This window comes from Chiloscyllium plagiosum, unplaced genomic scaffold, assembly GCF_037043375.1.
Source record: "Chiloscyllium plagiosum isolate Xiang-an unplaced genomic scaffold, Cpla_swu_hap1 HiC_scaffold_5, whole genome shotgun sequence".
NCBI classification, from domain to species: Eukaryota; Metazoa; Chordata; class Chondrichthyes; order Orectolobiformes; family Hemiscylliidae; genus Chiloscyllium; species Chiloscyllium plagiosum.
Window position 1 is genome coordinate 55207613 of NW_028270143.1, and position 17437 is coordinate 55225049.

At 40.7% G+C, this 17437-nt stretch overlaps 1 protein-coding gene across 4 annotated transcripts in view; it reads right to left on the reverse strand.

Moving 5' to 3' along the window:
* The window catches only part of epb41l4b (erythrocyte membrane protein band 4.1 like 4B), a 399237-nt gene that overhangs the window by 229736 nt on the left and 152064 nt on the right, over positions 1-17437 (reverse strand). For all 4 annotated transcript variants that reach the window (XM_087987177.1, XM_087987176.1, XM_043690060.2 and 1 more), the window contains exon 2: positions 6943-7047. In XM_087987177.1, the coding sequence (XP_087843303.1) occupies positions 6943-7047 (105 nt within the window). The remainder of the gene's footprint in view (positions 1-6942; positions 7048-17437) is intronic.

Consider the following 17437-nt stretch of genomic DNA (forward strand, 5'->3'; position numbering starts at 1 on the left):
CTACACCTCTGGGACATAAGACTTGTGTGGCAGTAATTTTACTTGCCACTTGTAGACCCATGTCTTATTATTGCGCACACCTTGCTGCATTTGGCTGTAGGCTGCTTCAATGTCTGACGAATCACAGATGGGTGCTGGGTATTGTGTTTGTCAGCAAATGTCCCCAATTCTGATTGTATGATGGAGAGAGGGTCTTTATTGAGGCAGCTGAACATGGTTGGGCCTAGGGCACCATCCTGATGACCTCCTGCAGAGATGTCCTGGAGCTGCGATTGTGGACATCTGGCAGCTACAGTCTTCCTTTGTGCCAGATGTGATTCCACTAGAGGATAACTTTCTTCGATTCCCATTGACTCTAGTTTCGTTGAATGTCTTGATGTTGGGGGCAGTCAGTCAGTCACCCCTCTCTAAGTTTCAGCTCTATTGAACATATTTGAAACAAAGCCGTAATGTCAGCAGAGCTCAGACTGGGTGTCGGTGACCAGGTTTTTGCTGGGCACGTGCTGCTGGATAGCACTATTGATGACACGTTCCATGACTTTACTGATGAACTAATGGGGAGGTAATTGGCCAGGCTGAATCTGTTTTGTTTTGTGTGCGTGGTACACCTCATCAGGTGAATGGTGGTAATGTGGCTGTGCTGGGGCAGCCTGAGTGGGAATGTGGCAAGCTCGTTGCAGGTTCTGGAGCATAAATTCTTGAGTGCTGTTGCTAGGAGCCATAATTTTTGCAATGTGCAGTATTGCATCAAGGCTCTTCCTTGATGTTGCATGAATTAAATCAAGTTTCTGAGAACTGGCATCTGTTATTCTCTCCGTTGTTGCTACTACCTGATGAATTCCTCCAGAAATTTTCTTTTTTTTTTATTTAAGTCATGCTCATGGACAATTAAACACCTCTAACTGTTAGAAAATGCTCCATAAATATTCCCATTTTAAACAACAGGAGTGCAGCTCATCAGAGCAAAACTCAAGGCTGAAGCATTTACACACTGAATGATCCATCTGATCTCCTCAGGAAGTGCCCAGCTTCACAGATGCTGGTCTTCAAATCAATTCAATTCACTTCACATGGTATCAGAGGATGATTAGAGGCACTGGATGCTATTGGGTCTGTGAGCCTTGACAACGTTCCAGTGACAGATTTAGGGTCTTGTGCTCCAGAGTTACCCATACCCCTGGTTGGACTGTTCGAATGTAGCTGTGGTACTGCCATCTGCCCAGCGATGTGGGGGGGTTTGACCAAAGGTGTCTTGTTCATGTGGGACCAGACTGGTTCAACTTGGCTGATTGCTTCTCGATTAGTTGGCTCTTGATCGTCAACAGAATGTTGGAAGTGATATAAAATGGTACTTACTCTGGAGTGGCCTGCTCACTGATGCTCAGTTTGTGTTCTGTCCAGACCACTTAGTTCCTGACCATGGTCCACACATGGACAGAAGATCTAGGCTGCAGGGCTGAGGTGGGAATGACTGCCATTCTTATGAAGGTGGCATTTGGCTGAATGTGGTAGCATTGAGCAGAGGAGTCAATGGGAACTGGGGAAACATTTGTGATGTAAGGTGTATGACCTACTTATACTTTAATGCTATTTGTTTTAGAATTCAAATTTGAGCAAGTGGTACTAGCATGTGGATGTTGATCTGTGTCTATGAAGTTTAATGATTAATTTGTAGATATTCCTGTTGCTGTTGTGATAGTTTGAAAAAAAGCACAGTCTGAAAGAATTCTTGGAGGCTAACAGGAATTAACTTTAATTGGGAAGGAATAAAATAAACATGTGCATTCAACTTTCAGTGTGGAATGTTCTGGAAATTGTGTCTTTTTTGCTAAGGGAAAACGTCTACTGCTTGAAAAAAAATTAAGATTTTTTTAGTTTCAGTTTGGCAGTTTTGTAGAAGTCCTTGGCTAAAGCTGGAGGTCTCAAGTATATCTTCTTCTGACAGAAGAAGATGGTGTAGAACCAATAAGAAATTGGTTACCTCAGTTTTAAAAGATCCAGAACAGAAGCCTTTGATTAAAATCCTGAAACTTTCTAAAAATTCATTTACAGGATGAAGGCATCACTGGCTAGGTCAGCATTTATTGCCCACTCCTAATTGTCCAGAGTACAGTTAAGAGTCAACCACATTCTGTGGGTCTGGAATCACTTGTAGGCTAGACTAGGTAAGGATATCAGTTTTTCTCCCCTGAAGTGTATTAGAGAATCCAGATTTTTTTTTCTGACAATGAACAATGGATTCCAGGTCAGCATTAGATTCTTAATTCCAATTTTTTATTGAATTTAAATTCTACCATCTGTCATGGCAGGATTCAAACCCGGGTCCACAGGACATTAACTGGGTCACTGGATTTACAGTGCAGCAATAATAGCACTAGGCCATCACCTCCCTATTATTTAAAGCTCAGAAAATCTATAACTCGGTTCTATGAAGGCTCCTAGAAGAGGTTATCAAAACCCCTGGTGTGGGAATTGAATCCACAGTTAAGCTAAGTCCTATAGGCATGATAGAGAAGGGTGTGTGTACTATAACAGTGTGGTTTTGAGGTAAATGAAATTGCACTTTACCCGATGTTTCAAAATCTTCAAACTTGCATTATAGGTAAACTGTTTTGTTTATTCTATTCTATTGTTTATTTAATTTATTTAGTAAACCTCAGTTTTATTGTTAAAACAAAATCTTTAACATTATGTTCTTGCGTTTCAGTGAAAAAAACCACATCATTAAAATTAATAGTAAATTAATATATGACCAATCAGGCCAAATGTCATTCTGGGATCAGACCTGTAACAACATCAGATGGGCTCAGAACATCCTCTGCTGGTTGTAGTCATGCCTGGCCCAGGGGAGGACAGTTCCAGCTGTTAGGGATTGGTGGTCTCATTTTCATGGCATCACTGCCGGAGTTCCTCAACGTAAATTCTGTTTTCTAATTAACCTGTTCAGACATGTTGTGACACGTCTGCAGCAGGTGGGAACTGAACTCAAGCCTTCTGGCTAAGAAGTAGGGATACTACCACTGCGTTCAAAGGCCAAGTTCCTCAGGGTATGTCCTCAGCTCAACCAACTTCAGCAGCTTCAAGAATGGCCATTCCTCCATTGTGGGGTCCAGGGTGGGGATGTTTGTTGGTAGTTGTGCAAATATACAGTGTCATCTGCCTCAGATGCTTGGATGATCAATGCTCATGTGTAGTGGGGCCTATACAACATCCAGATTTGGGCTGAATCTTTGAATGGCCCAGTATCAAGAGCATGGGAGCTACCATTGACCAGCAATTGAACTGACAATCCTTATAAATACTGCTACCAGGTCAGTGGCTACAAATTCTGTGACAGGCAACTCACCTCCTGCCTCCCCAATGCCTTTCTGCCATCCACAAGGTGCAAGTCAGGAGTGTGCTTGAATGCTGTCCACTTGCCTGGATGAGTGTAACTCTAACACTTAGGAATCTTAACGTTATCTAGAACAAAGCAATCCACTTGACTGATACTCCCTCCACCCCAATAGTAGCAGTGTATACTATCTACAAGATCCACTGCAACAACTCACTAAGGTTCCTTTGACAGTACAGCCACTACTACCTAAGAAATTAGAAGGGCAAAAAGAAGCCATTAACTATCTTTGGCAGATGGGATCAAGGCAAAACCCCAAGTGCTGGGACCCTTGCTGTTTATTATGTACATTAACAACTTAGATGTGAATGCAGGTGACATGAAAATTAGTGCTATTGTTCATAGAGAGGATAGTCTCAGACTACAGTCTGATATCCATCAGCTGGTAAATTGGGCAGAGCAATCGCAAATGGAACTTAATCAAGATCAGTATGATGTGATACATTTTGACAGGTCTAACAAGGGAGGGACGTATACAATGAATGGTAGGTCACTAGGAAGTACTGAAGAACAAAGGGAACTTGGCATACAAATCCATAGATCCCTGAAGATCCCAGAGCAGGCAGACAGGGTGATGAAGGTGGCATACAGGATGCTTACCTTCATTAGTCAGGATATAAAAATATAGGAGCACCAAACTCTTGTTACAACTTCAAAACATTTCTCAGGCTACAGATGGAATACACTGTGGAAACCAGAACTGCACATAATCTGAAGGACATGATTACACTGGAGAGGCTGCAGAAGAGATTCACTGGGATGTTGCCTGGGGTTAAAAAAAAATTGAGTTATGAGAAGTCAGTGGATAGACTGGGTTTTATTTCTCTTGGAGCAGAGGAGGCTGAAGGCAAATCTGATTTAGGTAGATAAAATTGTGAGTTATAGACAGAATACATTGTGAGAATCTTTTCCCAATGGCAGATATGTCTAAGACCAGGTGGCATAAAGTAACAGGAGCGCAGAACTATAGAACACACTGCCCAACTGGGTGATGGAAGCATGTATTCTAGCAACATTTAAGAAGCATCTGGATGAAGACTTAAAATGCTGGGGTACGGTAGGCTATGGAGCAAGTCCAGGTAAATGGGATTAGTGTAATTTGGTGTTTGTTGGTCGACATAGACATGATGGGCCAAAACTGAAAATGTGTTGCTGGAAAAGCGCAACAGGTCAGGCAGCATCCAAGGAGCAGGAGAATCGATGTTTCGGGCATGAGCCCTTCTTCAGGAAGGGCTCATGGCCGAAACGTCGATTCTCCTGCTCCTTGGATGCTGCCTGACCTGCTGTGCTTTTCCAGCAACACATTTTCAGTTCTGATCTAGAGCATCTGCAGTCCTCACTTTCTCCTCCATGATGGGCCAAAAGTCTGTTTCTGCGCTGTATGGTTATCATTTCTCATCCAGCTGGGCATACAAACATACTAACTGTATGATCTCAAAATGACCAGTGTTTTCAGATTTTAAATCAAACAGCAGCAAGAACACCTTGTTCCAGTCGTGCCCTTACTTTTCAATTCTTTGATCCTATACTGTTCTCTGAGTGCTAGTAAAGTGCTTCTCTGCTGACTCCTCCAGGCATGCTACAAGCAACTGTCTGCACTAGTCTTTTGCTGGACCAGTACAGTTTCCCCTTCTTACCCAATTCCAATGGCAAGATCTTCAATTTTTTCTTCTTTTACTTGGAAGAATCGACCTCTTCTACTTACAACATCACTGTGTGTTTGATTTCCTCTATGTCATTCTTCCAGCAGAGCCTCCTTGTTGACATTTCTGAACAGACTGTCTCCATGATTTGCAGTTCCTTATTGGGTGTGCTCTGCAACTCCACCTGTTTTTTTGAGGTCTGCATTTCCTTTAACATTGATTTCGAATTCAAGATTATGTTTTTGTAGCTGCTCCTGCTGAGAATGATCTGCATTATAGGAAACTTGCCCCAGTTCTTTGATAGCAGGAGTCATTGGTTTGTTCAGCATATCGCTTTCGAAAGTACAGATGAGGGGGTGGATCAATCACCAACTCAGTAACTGCATTTGCTCGCTCCCTATCTGAAAAATCACATAAATAGCCCTTTTCGCTGCAACTAGGCAAAAGTGAGGACCGCAGATGCTGGAAACCAGAGTTTAGATCAGAGTGGTGCTGGAAAAGCACAGCAGGTGCTTTCATCAGTTCCTTCATCAGATGAAGGGCCTTTGCCCAAAAAGTCGATTTTCCTGCTCCTCGGATGCTGCTTGACCTGCTGTGCTTTTCTCTGCATCTGCTGACAAAGTGGTCCATGGATTCTGGAGATTTCTTGCAACTGACATGAGTTTTAAATGATGAATACAGAAGTTTAACCCGACTCTGTGTTGGTCTCCTAATCTGGTCAATTTCTTGTAGGACATTTTAGCTCTACTGCAATTAATCCTGATGTATTAAGGCCATATCAACTCCATTCCAAACAGCTAACATTTCTTGCTTTTCTGCAATGGACATACCATAATCTAGAAATCAAAAGTCTGAAAGCTATTTAAACATTTTCAGTTCTATTAGAAAGTCTGCTGTGTCCCAGTATAAAATTTGAGAAAATTTTAGGGACGTTTAGCAATATGCCTTTGATCTTCTCTTGCTTGCAGTTGATCCAGGATACACCTTGATCACTTGACTTTCTCAAGTTAGTTAAACTGACTTATTGCTAAGGAATTGTCCACTTAAGAGGAAACTATATTGTGAACACTTCATGTTGTAAGGGACAAAGACATTGAGGATTGTCTCATATTTTTGTTCAATTTAAGACTCAGCCATGTAGGTTAACTTGGAGCAGATTAACTGCCAGAGTTGCAACCTTATATATAAACAGTATATGGATTCCTGAAACAAATCTTGTACATAAGCCATGTACTTTAAAATGTACCAAAATCTGTCAGCAGGCTCTAAATCTCAAGAAATGTATCTTGCATCATCTGAGCTCACCTCCACCTCTGAAAACTTCTAAGTCCCTACTACAAATTTAATGTTCCATTGTAACTAGAACATTTCTTGCATTATGTGAAAAATGTATTGAGTTTCAGCTCCCAAAGTAAACCAAACAGAACTGCAAAAAAACTCTGACAAAAGGACCCAAACGGTCAACTCTTTCTTATTCTACAGAAGCTATCTGATCTGCTGTATATTTCTTTAGTTTTCTGTTTTTACTTCAGATCTCCAGCATCTGAATTATTTTACTTTTACTTTTTAACTTGAATGGTCATCTCAAGCAATGACTTTGTGATATGCTTTTATTTTAGTTGTACACTGTTATATTTGAATAGACTTCAGGTTTTTCAAATTATTTGCCAGCATTTGAGTTCTGTAAGTTGGCCTTTTTTTTTAATATTATTTCCCAGTACACACAGAAACATCAACAACAGCGACATCTTTTTTTCCAAAATTAAGATTCCTTTAGTTTCCAACATATGGCTTTTCTCATTAACATTCAAAATAGCATTATGTTCATGCCAATGGAGTAACAAACTTGTAAAAACAATTTAACTTGTACTTTTTCATTAGTGTAAACAGCAAATAGTCACATACCGAAACTTGATAGACATCGATGAATTGCAGACTGAAGTAGTCTACCTCCACAAGGTCCAAATGGTAAGCAATCTGGTCTAATAGATCTTGACCTTTTGCATTTTTCTATAAAAGATGAATAGAATTTACATGAAAATGAACTGAGGCAATGAGAAATGTACAGCAACAAATATATTCCTACTGATCTACTATAAATTGGTAAATTACTTCAACATTAATCATGTGCCATGTCACAAACTTAATCTGTGGAGTATTCGATATATCAGTACAACCCAAGAAAAAAAGTCAGACACCCGCCCAAGGTAAACCAGAAATGTCCATTATTAATGCACAAGGCAGTCAATATTCCCACAACCCTGATGTAGAAGTTATGACTGCAGTACTGCACTTGTGCATGTAAAATGTCCGTCAGTCCCCTTCTTCTCCAAACAGAGCATGGTATATAAAAAAAGTATCCATCACCTTGTACACTTTCAGTTAAATTCAATAGTTTATATAAAATACTTTGGATTGCCCATTACAACTACACAGAATAGAATTTCATTGCTTGGAGCAAATCTGTAATGATTTTCAATTTATCAAATGGATCTGCATCAATGCAAAGTAAATCTGAATTATTTTACTTCAATATATATATAAAAGGAATGAACAATAGATTTCATTGCTTTAACTAATATTTTTCAAAACACTTTCTACAAAGTGGACCAAAAAGAACAAACCTGCAAAAAGCATTTCTGTTAAGCTGTGTAACTGCACAGCTAGCCAATAATTACCTATCAGGCTATGCATACGTCGACTACCTTAAATAATCTTGCGCTCTTGCCACAGAGTATGATTTAAAGGGTTTGAACACAAACAAATCACCTGCGCACTGTAAAAGTCAGGTACGTTACTTGCAATTATATAATCTCTCAATTTTCTTTGGATATCCCATAGACTTTTACAACCCTTGGATTACATTTTCAGTGCAGCCATTGCAATATTTTCACAAGTTGAATAGACTTTGCAGGCATCTACATTCCGTAAGTAAGTGAAATAAATTACCTGTTTCTGGTGGTTGAGGGAGAAAATAAACAAAGCTTGGATGCATTACTTACAGATTCTACTTAAAATGGAGTTATTTGATCTTCTATGTCTAATTGAACAGGCAGATGAGGATCTTAGTTTCTCTTACCCTAAAACAGCATTTCAGACAATGCAGCAATGCTTCAGATATGATTGTCTGGGATTCAACCAGGAAACTGAGGAAAAGAAAATATGAGTATGGAAAAGGCATTCATTTTGTGGGAACAAACAAAATGCTGCCAAAATAATAAAGGATAGAACCTAAAAGTGACGTTAAGAAAAAGGTATGCTTCCACTGAAATAAGACTGGCCATATCAAATCCAATTGCTGGAAATTATATGGGAGATGATTATTTTTAAAATTTGTTCATGGGATGTGGGAATCACTGGCTAGACCAGTACTTCTTGCTCATTCTCAATTGTCCTTGATTTGAATAGCTGGCTTGGGCTATCCCTGATGAAGGGCTTATGCCCGAAACGTCGATTCTCCTGCTCCTTGGATGCCGCCTGACCTGCTATGCTTTTCCAGCACCACACTCTCGACCCATTTCAAGGATAGTTAAGAGTCAACCACATTGCTGTGGGTCAACAGTCACATGTAGGAGGAGAAAGTGAGGGCTGCAGATGCTGGAGATCAGAGCTGAAAATGTGTTGCTGGAAAAGCGCAGCAGGTCAGGCAGCATCCAAGGAACAGGAGAATCGACGTTTCGGGCATAAGCCCTTCTTCAAGAATGAGGAAAGTGTGTCCAGCAAGTTAGGATGAAAGGTAGGGAGGAGGGACTTGGGGGAGGGGTGTTGGAAATGCGATAGGTGGAGGTCAAGGTGAGGGTGATAGGCCGGAGTGGGGTGGGGGCGGAGAGGTCAGGAAGAAGATTGCAGGTTAGGAAGGCGGTGCTGAGTTTGAGGGATTTGACTAAGACAAGGTGGGGGGAGGGGAAATGAGGAAACTGGAGAAATCTGAGTTCATCCCTTGTGGTTGGAGGGTTCCTAGGCGGAAGATGAGGCGCTCTTCCTCCAACCGTCGTGTTGCTATGGTCTGGCGATGGAGGAGTCCAAGGACCTGCATGTCCTTGGTGGAGTGGGAGGGGGAGTTGAAGTGTTGAGCCATAGGGTGGTTGGGTTGGTTGGTCCGGTTGGAGGAAGAGCGCCTCATCTTCCGCCTAGGAACCCTCCAACCACAAAGGATGAACTCAGATTTCTCCAGTTTCCTCATTTCCCCTCCCCCCACCTTGTCTTAGTCAAATCCCTCGAACTCAGCACCGCCTTCCTAACCTGCAATCTTCTTCCTGACCTCTCCGCCCCCACCCCACTCCGGCCTATCACCCTCACTTTGACCTCCTTCCACCTATCGCATTTCCAACGCCCCTCCCCCAAGTCCCTCCTCCCTACTTTTTATCCTAACCTGCTGGACACACTTTCCTCATTCCTGAAGAAGGGCTTATGCCCGAAACATCGATTCTCCTGTTCCTTGGATGCTGCCTGACCTGCTGCGCTTTTCCAGCAACACATTTTCAGCAACAGTCACATGTAGGCCAGACTATGCCTGATGATAGATTCACTACAGCAAAAGGACATTACTGAACTAGATGAGCTTTAACCACAATCAATAGTGGTCACAATTAATCCAACTTTCAATTCCACTTTTTTTATTGAATTCAAATTCCACTATCTGCTATACTGGGATTCAAATTCATGTCTCTGGAGCATTAGCCTAGGTTTTTGCATTACTAGTCCAAGGATATTACCACTACGTCACTGCCTTCCCCCTAGCCAGTAATAGGTATGCTTGAGGAATCCTCAGATAAAGCTGCATCAGGAAATGAAATCTGCCTTAAATATATGACAGTGGTTCAGGGAAAGCACATTACCTCAGAACCTGTAAGAAAAGGGAAGGCAGCTCAGGATAGTCAAGACAATTCTTCCTTGATTAGTATGAAAGAGAGTCAGAATCAAAAAGTGTGGTGTTGGAAAAGCACAGCTGGTCAGGCAGCATCCAAGGAGCAGGAGAGACGACGTTTTGAGTTGATTCTGGATTAGTGGTGCTGGAAGAGCACAACAGTTCAGGCAGCATCCAAGGAGCTTTGAAATGACAACATTCCTGATGACGAGCTGATGCTCGAAACATTGATTCTCCTGCCCCTTGAATGCTGCCTGACCAGCTGTGCTTTACCAATACCACACTTTTTGACTCTGATCTCCAGTATCTGCAGTCTTCACTTTCTTCCATGAAAGAGGGTCAGACACCTGGAGGTTCTGGATAGTTTATCTCAAAAGGTAGTGTTCCCTTACTACTCCAACAAGATAAGCAAACCATTTACGAAAATGCTTAAAGATTTTGTTTACAGAGGAGGCAAACCAATAAAGCTATTGAGCCATACTGGAGCAAGTCAGTCACTGATCCTAGCTGATGATATAATGTCTTCCAGAGGACCTAATGAAAGAATAAAATGTTAATTGATGGAATACAGTGGTTACAAACAGATTCCACTGTATAACTTTGGATTGAAAAGTGACTTGGTAAGTGGAGAAGTTGAAGTTGGAGTTGATATAGACACCCTAAAGGAAGGGTGTGATTTTATATTAGGGAATTATCAATATCAACATTCAAAATATTAGCCTCACTAAGGTTGTTGGAATAGTCCATGAGAGTGAAAAATAAATACTATAGAATGAACACCCTGGATTGTTTCTTTACTGTGCTGTGGCTTGATCTCAGGCCCACAGAATTTGACAAATAATAACTGAATGTTATTATTTAAAAAAGATAAAGTTACCTCAAATATCAGCCAATGAGGAGTAGGCAGTAGTACATTAGGTGGCAATTCTATTTGGGTATCATAAAACTTTGCTCAAGGCTCATGAAATTCCAATAGTCAATCACATAGCTATTAGGGAAATACAGGCTAACATGCAAAAACATATTTATTTGCCAGGATTTCATAACGATATGGTTAAATTTTGGCAGACATTGTAGGGATGTCAGGTAATGGCAAATTCCAACTGCCAATTAAATTTGCTGCTTCAAGTCTGATCAGCTTTTAAATAATAGCTTAGCAGGATCTTACTGCAACGCTGAGGGTTCCTACCTAAAACCAGAAGTGGAAAATAGTATCTTCTAACAATCAAGAATGTTTTAAGTTGTCCTGAGGAAGTGCCTTCGGAGAAAATTAGGGCAAGAAGAGCAGTGGCAAAGTTAATTCAACTTTTTTAAAAATATGCTACGGATTTTTCAAAGAGAAACATACCAGATCAACATTCAAATGATATGTCATTCAAAAGGAAGAATGAATAGTTTGGGAATAAAACAACTTATTATAATATTCTATAACTACAAAGAGTCTTAGAAAAATATTTTAGAGGCCATGATTAGAGCTTATTGTCAGGAATGTTCTAACGATTGGGATTGAGGAATTTAATTATTACTGTTTGTTATTTGGGATGCTTCAAATGAATCCACAGCACTGAATCCTTTTGAACTGATATGTAGACATGAGATAAGAGGACCCCTTAAATTCATTAAGCAAAAATTACGGATCAAAGCTTCTGACATGTATTCCAAATGTCCAGGGAACAAAAAAACCATAATGTGCAAGTTATTCAAGGGGAATTAGAAAATATCTTAAAGTCAGAGCTGATTGAACACAGAACATTACAGCACAATACAGGCCTTCGGCCCTTGATATTGTGCCAACCTGTGAAACCAATCTGAAGGCCATCTAACCTATACTATTCCATCATCATCAATATGTGTATCCAATGACCATTTAAATGCACTCAATGTTGGCGAGTCCACTATTGTTGAAGGCATGCATTCCATGCCCTTACTACTCTGACATCTGTCCTATATCTATCACCTCTCAATTTAAAGCTATGTCCCCTCATGCTATCCTTCACCATTTGAGGAAAAAGGCTCTCACTGTCCACCCTATCTAACCCTGTGATCATCTTGTCTGCCTCTATTAAGTCACCTCTTAACCTTCTTCTCTTTAAGGAAAACAGCCTCAAGACCCTCAACCTTTTCTCATAAGACCTACCCTCCATAGCAGGCAACATTCTGGTAAATCTCCTCTGCACCCTTTCCAATTCTTGCACAACCCTCCTATAATGCAGTGACTAGAATTGAATGCGATATCCCAGGTGTACCAAACCAGATTTGGTACAGCTGCAACATAACCTCATGGCTCTGAAACACAATCCTTCTACCAATAAAAGCTAACATACTGTTTGTCTTCTTAACAATCCTATCAACCTGGTGGCAACTTTCAGGGTTCTATGCACTTGGACACCAAGATCTCTCTGCTCATCCTCAGGACCAAAAATCTTACCATTAGCCCAGTACTCTGCATTCCTGTTACTCCTTCCAAAGTGAATCACCTCACACTTTTCCACATTAAACTCCATTTGCCACCCCTCAGCCCAGCGTATCTATGTCCCTCTATAACCTGCAACATCCTTCTACACTGTCCACAACTCCACCAACTTTAGTGTCATCCACAAAATTACTGTCCCATCCTTCTACATCCTCATCCAGGTCATTTAAAAATGACAAATAGCAGTGGCCCCAAAACAGATCCTTGTAGTAGACCACTAGTAACTGAACTTCAGGATGAACATATCCCATCAACCACCACCAGCTGTCTACTTACAGCTAGCCTATTTCTGATCCAAACCGCTAAATCACACTCAATCTCATGCCTCTATGTTTTCTGCAATAGCCTACCGTGGTGAACCTTATCAAATACTTTACTGACATCCATTTACACCACATCAACCGCTTTACTTTCATCCACCTGTGCGGTCATGTTCTCAAAGAACTCAATAAGGTTTTGTGAGGCATGACTTACTCTTCACAAAACCGTGTTGACTATCCCTAATCAATTTACTCCTTTCCAAAACGTTGCCCATAACAGAAGAAGGCTCACTGAACTATAATTACCAGTGTTGTCTTGACTCCCCTTCTTGGACAAGGGGACAATATTTGCTATCCTCCAGTCTTCGGGCACTATTCCTGTAGACAATGACGATTTAAAGATCAAAGCGAAAGGCTCTGCAATCTCCGCCCTGCTTCCCAGAGAATCCTAGGATAAATCCCAACCAGTCCAGGGCACTTATCTATTTTCACACATTACAGAATTGCTAATGCCTCCTCATTATGAACCTCAATCCCGTCTATTCTAATAGCCTGTATCTGTGTTCTCCTCAACAGCATAGTATTCACACAGGAAAAAGACAAACAAAAAATATTCCTTTAGCGCCTCTCCTATCTCTTCGGACTTCACGCACAGTTTCATGCTACTGTCCTTGACTGGCCCTAATCTTACCCTGGTCAGTGAAACTTTTAAGACCATTTCTGATATACCTATAGAAAGCTTCAGGGTTTTCCCTGATCCTATCTGCCAAGGACTTCTCAAGAACCCTCCTAGCTCTTCTTAGCTCTTTCTTAAGAGTTCCAAGTTAGCCAGGAAGGACCTAAAGTGCCCTAACTGAGCCTTCACGTCTCATCTTTATATAAGCCTCCTCCTTTCTCTTGACAAGAGATTCTACTTCCTTAGTAAACTATGGCTCCCTCACTCGACCACTTCCTCCCTGCCTGACCGGTCCATACTTATCAAGGACACGCAGTAGCTGTTCTTTAAACAAGTTCCACATTTCAGTTGTGCCCATCCTCGCAGTTTCCTTCCCCGTCCTATGCATCCAAATCTGGCCTAATCACATCATAATTCCCTTTCCCTCAGCTATAACTCTTGCCCCGTGGCATATACCCATCCATTTCTAACACTAAAATAAACATAACTGAATTGTGGTCACTATCACCAAAGTAGTCACCTACCTCCAAATCTAACACCTGGCCTGGTTCATTACTCAATATCAAACCCAATGTGGCCTCCCCTTTAATTGGCCTATCTACATACTGTGTCAGGAAATCCTCCTGCACACATTGGACAAAACTGACCTATCTAAAGTACTCGAACTGTAGCATTTCCAGTCAATATGTGGAAAGTTAAAGTCCTGCATAACAACTACCCTGTTACTTGCACTCCTATCCAGAATCATATTTGCAATCCTTTCCTCTACATCTTTGGGACTTTTCAGAGGCCTACGGAAAACTCCCCAAAGGGTAACTTCTCCTTTCCTGTTTGTAACCTCAGCCCATACTACCTCAGTAGACGAGTCTTCACCAAACGTCTTTTCTGCCACCGTAATACTGTCCTTGACTAACAATGCCACATGTACCCCCTTTTACTTCCTTCCCTGATCTTATTGAAACATCTAAACCCCGGAACCTGCAACAACCATTCCTGTTCCTGCTCTATCCATATCTCCAATATGGCCACAACGTCGAAGTACCAACCTATGCTGCAGGTTCACCCACCTTATTCTGAATGCTCCTGGTGTTGAAGTAGACACACTTCAAACCACCTTCCTGCCTGCCGGTACACTCCTGCAACCTTGAAACCTTATTGATGACCTCACTACTCTCAACCTCTTGTACACTGCAGCTACCATTCAGGTTCCCATCCCCCTGTTGAATTAGTTTAAACTCTCCCAAACAGCATTAACAAATTTCTCCCCCAGGATATTGGCACCCCTCTGGTTCAGATGTAGACCATCCCGTCTGTAGAGGTCCCGCCTACCCCAGGATGAGCCTCAATTATTCAGGTATCTGAACCTCTCCCTCCTGCACTATCCCTGTGGCCACGTGTTCAACTGCTCTCTCTTTATTTCTCGCCTCCTGATAAAAATTCAAAGTTCAAAACTGTGTTATTGGAAATAAGGTGTTAGCATTATTACCTGCCTCTGATGAATTCATTAAAATGAGATTCACTGGGCCTTATCAAAAGGAAATGCAATGACATGAATTATATAGCAACTACTGCAGGGAGGAGGAGGAAAAACAATAGCAAGTGCATCATATTAACACGTTAAAGCAACATTGACAGGAAGGATAATCAAAGAATGGGTGTGCAGTGAAGAAATAATCCGGGAGTGGAATAAAAATCAGAGGGTTTCAGGAACGCATCAGAAATTTAAAATTCTAATGTCAGCCATCTAGCAATTAGATTGGATAATATTCTAATATTCTAATATTAAGAAGTGGAATATGATGCCACCTCTCTAGAGAATCATGAAAGTGACTTATGAAAGCCATCACAGATTCATAAATTACTTCCTCTTACTGTCTTTTATGTTGCTCAGCAACATTAACTAAGTAAATCAACAGTCAACTAAATAAATGCAGAGCTCAGCTAGGAAGAAACTGATTCCATCACGTTGACTGAATAAAGAGTGTTAAAGTAGAGAACAAGTTAGGCTTCATTGAGGTTTGAGTGTCTATTAGGTTTTTGAGGAGGATAAAAGTGATGAATCCATATTTATGATTTCTGTAATAAGACTGTTTTGATTATTTGCATTGTGTTTTTGTGTAATAAATTTTTGTTCTTTTGTTAAAAGTGCATCCACAGCCTCTTGTGAATGCATTCAATGAGTGATCACCACAGTAAGCAAATAGCAGAAGTAAAACTTATAGTTCCTTAAGTCGGATTTCACTCTGGGACCCGATTTTTTCAGTTTTATTGTAAGTTAGGATAATAACAACATGGCAAAATGTAGATGTGCAAATTATGACCAGTCCTAATGAAAACTATGTATACAGACGTGACTTATGACTATTAGCCACATTTGTCATTTTCACCACAACAAATGACCTCTCCATTGTGGTGAAAATGCAGACTGAAGTATGCAGTTTGTACCCAATTTGAGTGTCAGTGTACTAAAATTACTGCAATTTCACTTCAGACAGATTAACCACTCCATTGATCTGAATTCGACTTAACATGCATGCAACTTTGTTTTTTAAGAAACAGGGATATTTAGAAGGCAGACAACAATGCTTAAGGACTTGCAAGTTACAAAAGAGATCTGAACAACTTTGGTTAGCTTGCCTAAGAATTAAACCAATAGAACTAAATAAGTGAAGGAAAAGGAAACTGGAAGGTCAGAAATGATTTACAGGAAGCAAAGAGCAATTTAGCATCTGGGCTTGACTAACACTGCAATGACATGATGGTAGTCCTGACTGATATTGGTACCTTATAGTATGGGAGCTAAGGAAATTCGGCATGTCTACAAGGACTCTAACCAATATTTATTGATGCACTACAGAAAGCATCCTACCTGAATGCATTGCAGCATGGCTTGGCAACTGCTCTCCCCAAGACCGCAAGAAACTACAGAGAGTCGTGAACACAGCCCTATCCATCATGCAAACCAGCCTTCCATTCACTGGCTCCACCTATACTTCCCGTTGCCTCGGGAAAGCAACCAACATAATCAAAGACCCCTCCCATCCCGGTTCTCTCTCTTCCACCCTCTTTCATCAGGTAGAAGATATAAAAGTTTGAATATGCATACGAATAGATTCAAGAACAGCTTCTTCCCAACTACTATCAGACTTTTAAACAGACCTCTCAAATGTTAATTCTGATCTCTCTTTCTGCACCTTTCTGCTGCTGTAGCACTGTATTCTGCACTCTCTTCTGCTACCATGCACTTTGTATGGTACGATCTACCTGTATAGTACAATAAACAACACTTTTCATTGATTTATTGTCACATGTACCGAGATACAATCAGTACCATAGTCTGAAAAGACAGTTCTTCAAGGTGGAGAAAATTTGACCGTGAACCAAGTTATTGCTCAAAGAAGAAAAGATAGAATATTGAAACCCAGAGTTTTTTTGACAAAATCAAAAATGAAACGGTGAAAAAGTTTATGACTAAAAGGCAGAATACAGGCAGATGCGAAATCAAGAATTTTCATTCCTTCTCAGATATGAAATTGGTGTCAAAAGAACGGAGGATCATAAACATTACACCCAAAAAAAACAGTAATGAAGAAACCTGGCAATTGGACACCAAACAATCTGTCAGTGATAAGAAAACTACTTGAGCTCATTGGCAAGGACAGAATTCATTTACATTTGGGAAGCATGGGGTTATAGAAGGCAAGACATGTTAAAATAAATCTAACCTGCCTAACCTGACTGAATTATTTTATGGAATTCAGTGAGGGTAGAAGTTAATGCAAATGACATATGGATTTACAAAAGGCATTTGAGAAAATGTTAAAAGTAACCTGGATATATGATTAACAAAGGGGCAGGTTGGAATCAGTAGCGTTTAAGTTACATTTTTTTTCTGACTGAAGAGAAACATGCAATGCGCTTTCTGGAAAAATCACTATCAAGACCGTTGCTTTTCGGGTTTTATGTATTCATGACTTGGAGTTGGGTACAGCGATACAATTTAGAAGGTTGTGAACAACAGAAAGCTTGGCAATTAGTGAAAGAATTGAATACCATTAATTCTCAGGGGCAAATGGATAAACCTCTGAAATGTGCAAAGATGTGGTAGATGCAATTTAATATGC